General features: G+C 39.6%; 1 protein-coding gene across 1 annotated transcript; it reads left to right on the plus strand.

The window, feature by feature from the left end:
- The first annotated feature begins 5,006 nt into the window (after positions 1-5,006).
- On the plus strand, positions 5,007-5,609 carry LOC119279392 (Werner Syndrome-like exonuclease). The gene has a single exon (XM_037560637.1). The coding sequence runs from the start codon at positions 5,007-5,009 to the stop codon at positions 5,607-5,609; it is 603 nt and encodes a 200-aa protein (XP_037416534.1).
- The last annotated feature ends 500 nt before the right edge of the window (positions 5,610-6,109 follow it).

A 6,109-nucleotide genomic window follows, 5' to 3' on the forward strand; every position in this document is an offset into this window, starting at 1 on the left:
CCCCTCCCCCTCGCTCAGCTTCTTTGGCTTCGTGTTCGTTCGTGCGACGGGACATCGGATGCCAACGCGCGTCCGCACGTGCCGTCACGTGAGGCCGAGCTGTTCGCTGATGTTCTGTGGGCCGTTCTCGCATGTCTCGTTGTCTATGGCCTGATTGGGCTACGATGTGCTGGCCTGGTTATTTCTCGTTTATTTTTTTCGCTCTTACTTTTTAAATTTCTATTTTTATTTTTTCCCACTAGATTTAACTTTTCATATTTTTATCGCCATACTTATTTTCTTGCTAACTCATTATTATGCTTGATTTATTTATATTTATTTATTTTACTTTAGTTTTTATTTTCGGTAGATACATGAATGATTTTGTAAGAGATATGCGAAAACTACCTTTAGAACACACGAACTTATTTTAAGTACATAAAACATCTCTCTGGGATATGTGAACATTTAAAAAAATCATGATAATTTCTTTTCTATAGACAAATATTTTATTTTGATATACATGAATATTTATTTTTAACCATGCATGGATGTTTTGTATTGACATGTGAAACCATTTTATTTTAAAATATTTGAACATTTTTTATATTTGATATGCATGACATTTGTTTGTATACTCATGTACTTCTTTGCACAAGGAAATAAAAATTCACATACGAAAACCTTTAAAAAATACATGGGACATTCTTTTGATATACTTGCACATTTTTTGGTACATGAACTTTTTTATTAAAATAATTTTTCTACAGAATTAGTTCTATAAACCAATAGTGTCTTTAATGGACTACGCCAAAATACATTCCATGTTCTGTTAAAAAATAATAATATTCCATGTCATGATGGGCCGCGAATTGGTTCCACATTTTCGCCCATGTTGCTGGCAGTAAGAGGCATATAGGTGCAACCGCACATACATACGATCACAATACAAGAATCTCCACTAAGAAAACACTGCAAAGCTCCCATGATTATTGCATGGAGTCTTCCCATGGGCAAATCGGTCAGTGTCCCTCACCTCCTATGCGTCGTGGGTGAGGTGGGGCGATCACCACCGTATTCATAACTCTATGCTAGGGCGTCGTATCCTCGTCCTTGTTGGAGAAGCGAAATATATGGTGACACCTGGAATAATGTTGATTTGGTTTGTTAGGTTGGTAGCTCATGAATCTGGTATGTTAGTTTTTTTTTTGAGGGTTGGTATGTTAGTTCATGTGGGCTTGTTTGGGTATTCGATCTTCAATTTCCTGCATTGATGTTCTTGATGGCGTTCTTTCTCTTTTCATGGTGTTGTGACGATGAAGAAGTAGACCTTCCTTTTGTGAAAAGGGGCAAGGCCTGAGATGAAGCATGCTTTTTGTTCTCAAGTTCCTACTCGTTATGGTAGGCGAAACAAGTGAGTTTGTAAGCCATTTTCATGTTGTCTAGTAGGTATGAAAGCGACGAGCTTATCAAACTTGTGCACCTGCTTTTTTCAAATCCAATGTTAAAGAATGTATCCATGTATTGTGCTTGTACTACGTCCCTCTTAATAACGAATTAGGCGTGTCTCTAAAAAATGAGAATCAAGAACCAGAAAAGTGATGTTCTAGAAAGTTGCAATATTCCCTAAAAAGGAAAAGTTGGGTCTTGGTTGTACATGCACCCTATTATATTGAAAACAAAAGGTGAAGATCGACAAGATTGGTCATTTTCCAGTTCAATAAAACATTACCTTTCACCTAACTTTAATCAAATATAATCCTTTTGCTCAACAACAACATGTGTGATGTTGAACTTGGCTACAACGTCGTAGGAAACAGCTAAGCGTTTCACCAACAAACACAAAGATTACATAGACAATGCCAAAGTCGTTAGCTTGGAGCTATTAGAGCTTAACAAGATACTCTTTGGCATTGACTGCTTTTAACTTGGTCTCCACGCATATCTCATGGGTCAACGACATACTCTTTGGGTAGTAAGCTCTAATCATGTGCCAGCGGACATTGGTCATACTTTTCATGCAAAGAGGTGACGGTACTCCATGTCGTGGAGGAAACGGTTATGCCTCACATGAAAAGAGGCGAGGATAGTTCATGGATGAAGGAAAATCAAAATAAGAAGCGAGAGAAGATCCGGCCCAACTACTCCTAATCTTTCAGAATATAAGGTGTATTTTTACAAAATTCAAACTTTTATCGTTTTACCAAGTCTATAGAACAGAATATTAACACCTAAAATACCAAATAAATAAAAGATCAAAACACATTTCATTTCACTATGGAACTAAAATATGAATATGATATAGTAGATATGGAAATAGTTTTCTAATAACTTGATCAAACATAGAAAATGTTGGCATTTCAAAAAAAAAATACACGTACATTTTGAAACACATGCATTATCTTTTGTAAAACGTTTAGCATAACTACTTAATGAGCATGGATTGTCTTCCTTTAACCAATCAAGGGTTGTGGCTAAATAGGCTATAAGCCCAATCAATTATTTTGTTTGAATGATTCAAAAAAGATCGCTCAATTGTGGTTCTCAACAAATAGAGATGTAACTGAGGTTTGCCTGATGAAGAAAAACTATTCCTTTTTTTCTTTTTGAGTGAGCCACACGGATGGACCCCAAATAAATGCAACTACATGTTGACATCTCATAAGCGTATATATTGGCAATAAGTACTTGGCCCTCACCAGTTTTTATGCACAGTACATTATATTTTCTATTCCAACAAAAAACTTTGCACACAACAAATTCAAATGGTGGTAGTAGTTATTAAAGCTAAAATATGTTTGAATGAGAATGTAACATTGCAACAAAAATGTTGGCAAGAAAGGCGCTATATTCTCTTGGAGAGCCCGGAGCAATGGTCCAGTAGTGCTACATCAAAAGAAGACCGACCGATGTAGGGGAATCCATCGCTTCCACACACCACACAATTATTATGTAGGTTTGGGAATGAATCCTCGGTACATAGCCAAGTATATCACATGAAAAAGATGCACTGCGATAACAAGCATTTTTTGCAGTAAAAGGTGGGAGTGGTACCATAGCAATATAGATCGAGGAGACGCTACAAATAGGTGTTTCTACAAAAATAAAATTCACTTATTTTACCATTGTAATTTAAAATGATAAAATAAATGCAATAATTGTAAAAAAAATAGTATGAACAGAATCGCAACAAATTCATTTATGTTATCACTGTAAAATAGAACATGTATGATAAAATCATTGTTTTGCAGTAAAAGTTGAAATTTATTTTTATAAAGGTAAATTCAATCGCAACAAATCGGAGTAATGCTAGTTGAGCTGTTAAAGCTTAATGCCATACTCTGTAAATAGCCAATTTGTTTGCAAACAACAATCTATCATTGTAAAAAACAATTTGTTGCAGCAAAAATAAGAGTGTATCAAACATAAAAATTGTGGCAAGATAAATGAACTATTACCATGAATTTATCATTGTAAAAGATAAATCCAATGACAACAAAATCAGAGTATTGCTAGTTTACCTATTAGAGTCGAATGTCATACTCTGTGGTGTTGACCCTTTTAATTCGACACTACATTTCCACATGTCTCAGGGGCCAACGCCATACTCTTTGGCACTAAGCTCTAACCAGGTGTTAGTGGACCCCTGTTATGTCTCTCATGCAAAAGAGGCGACGATGGTCCATGTGCCAGAGGAGATGGTCGTAGTTCGTGGATGAAAAAAAAATATCGACCTACCTACTCCCACCGTTTCAGAATATAAGATAAGTTTTTTAAAATTCAAACTTTCCTAAGTTTTATCAAATCTATAGAATAAACTATCAACATCTAAATACCAAAACAATAAAATATAGAAATATATTTCATTTTGTGATGGAGCTAAAGATACTAATATGGTATTTTAGGTATTGAAAATCTTTTTCTAATAAGTTGATCAAACATAGAAAGGTTTGGATTTTGATCAAATTAGTGCACCTTATTATTATTTTGAAATGGATAGACTATCTTTCTTTAGAATGTTTGACATAACTACCTAATGAGCCTGGTTGTCTTCCTTTAACCCGACCACGAGTTGTGGCTAAATAGGCTATAAGCCCAATCAACTATTTTGTTTCAAATGATTTAAAATTTCTATTTTTCACTCAATGTAGTTCTCTGCAAATGTATTTACGACATTAATGAAAAAAAAAACTAATTCATTTTTCTTCTTGAGAGGTGCACCAACAGATGCAAATAAACGCAACTGTGGGGGGACATCGCATAAGCACAAGTCTATAGCTGACGTAGTATATTGGCAATAGTACTTGGCCCTCACTAAATCTTTGCGCAAAACAAATTTAAATGGTGGTAGTCGTCATTAAAAGTAAAATATGATTGAATGAAGTACTATTGCAACAACAACAAAATGCTCGCAAGAAATAAAATACATCATACGGAAAAATGTGTTGCAAATAACAAGTATTTTTGCAGCAAAAGTCGTGGGTACCACCACAGGAATATAAATCAGGGTAGCAACAAGTAGGCATTGCCACAAAAACAAAAATCACTGCAACATATCATATTACCACGAAACCAGAATTTGTGGCAATAAACAAACATAAGAGTGACAACAAACATAAAACTGTGGTTGTAAAAGAAAATTTCTGTCAACTAAAAGAAAGATAAATTGAACACAACAGAATCGGAATATATCGTTTTCTTTCCGTTGCAAAGGACTGTTGCAATGGGTAGAAATCCTAGGGTGCACTACTTGATTTCGGTCAAATTTGCCTGCCAAACCACACGAGTAAAGGCAGCACGATTCCCCCCAAAAGATGAATTGCTTCACTTGGAAAGCTAACAGGCGACTCCTCGGATTATGTGTCGACGATCCAAATTCCAAAATGGAGCCTTAAATTTACTAGACGCCGGTGGTTGAAGCAGCACTACAGTTGCACTATATAAAGCGAGACCTAGCCATGAACAGCTATCACTACGACGCAAGCTCTCTGCACTGGTAGGTCGTAGCTCACGGCAGAGCGGCGAAGATGGCCACCACGCGCCACACCGTCCCCTTCGGCTCCGCCCTGATCAACACGACGGTCACCAGCGACACCGGCGCCGCCGACGAGTGGGTCCGTCGCGTGCGCGCCGCCAACGACCCTGCCGGCCGCGGCCTCATCGTCGGCCTCGACTGCGAGTGGAAGCCCAACTACAGCTCGTGGACGACCTCCAAGGTCGCCATTCTCCAGCTCTGCGTCGGCACCAGCTGCCTCGTCCTCCAGATGTTCTACGCCAACCGCGTGCCGGCGGCCATCCGGAGCCTCCTCGGCGACCCCGCGGTGCGGTGCGTCGGCATCGGCGTCGGCGAGGACGCCGCGAAGCTGGCCGACGACTACGGCCTCGTGTGCGCCTCGCCGGTGGACCTGGAGGGCCGCTGCAACGAGTACCTCGGCATCGGCGGCCTGGGCAGGAGGAGGCTGGGGCTCAAGGGCTACGCCAGGGAGGTGCTGGGCCTGACCATGGAGAAGCCGCGGCACGTGACCATGAGCAACTGGGAGAGGCGCCAGCTTGACGTCGCGCAGGTCCAGTACGCCTGCATTGACGCCTACGTCTCCTACAAGCTGGGCGAGCGTCTCCTGGACAACTGACGTACGGCTAGATACTATTGCAGCTTGTCACTCGGAGCTAGTACTATTCATTATGTGGTGTTTAATCGTATTCGGTAACCTACCTTAATCGTATTCTGCAACTACTGTTTTGGACTTTGCCAGTGTGGTGCTGCAACTTTGAGTAAGCATGTTCTACTGTGTTGGTCGTTTGCTTGTATCCTTGACAGTTAATGCAACGTGGCAGGGCGGATCGAAATGTTTAATTGTAGTACTCCTGAGATGCACTTTGCTTCTGAATTTCTGTTTGTTCTTCACTTACCAAAATGCATCAAAATGCATATCGTTTGGTATTAGAAGAGAGGATATAAACTGCTTAAGGCTGTGTTCGGTTGGCATGGATTTGAAGAGGTTTTGCAGGGATTAAATCCCATACAAGTCAATCCCCCCCAAACCCCCTCCAATCCCCTTGAGACAGGGTGTAACCGAATAAAGCCTAAAGAACAAAAACTAGTGGTAGGGGGCAATGAGTATTTTAAATT

This window comes from Triticum dicoccoides, chromosome 3B, assembly GCF_002162155.2.
Source record: "Triticum dicoccoides isolate Atlit2015 ecotype Zavitan chromosome 3B, WEW_v2.0, whole genome shotgun sequence".
Taxonomy (NCBI): Eukaryota; Viridiplantae; Streptophyta; class Magnoliopsida; order Poales; family Poaceae; genus Triticum; species Triticum dicoccoides.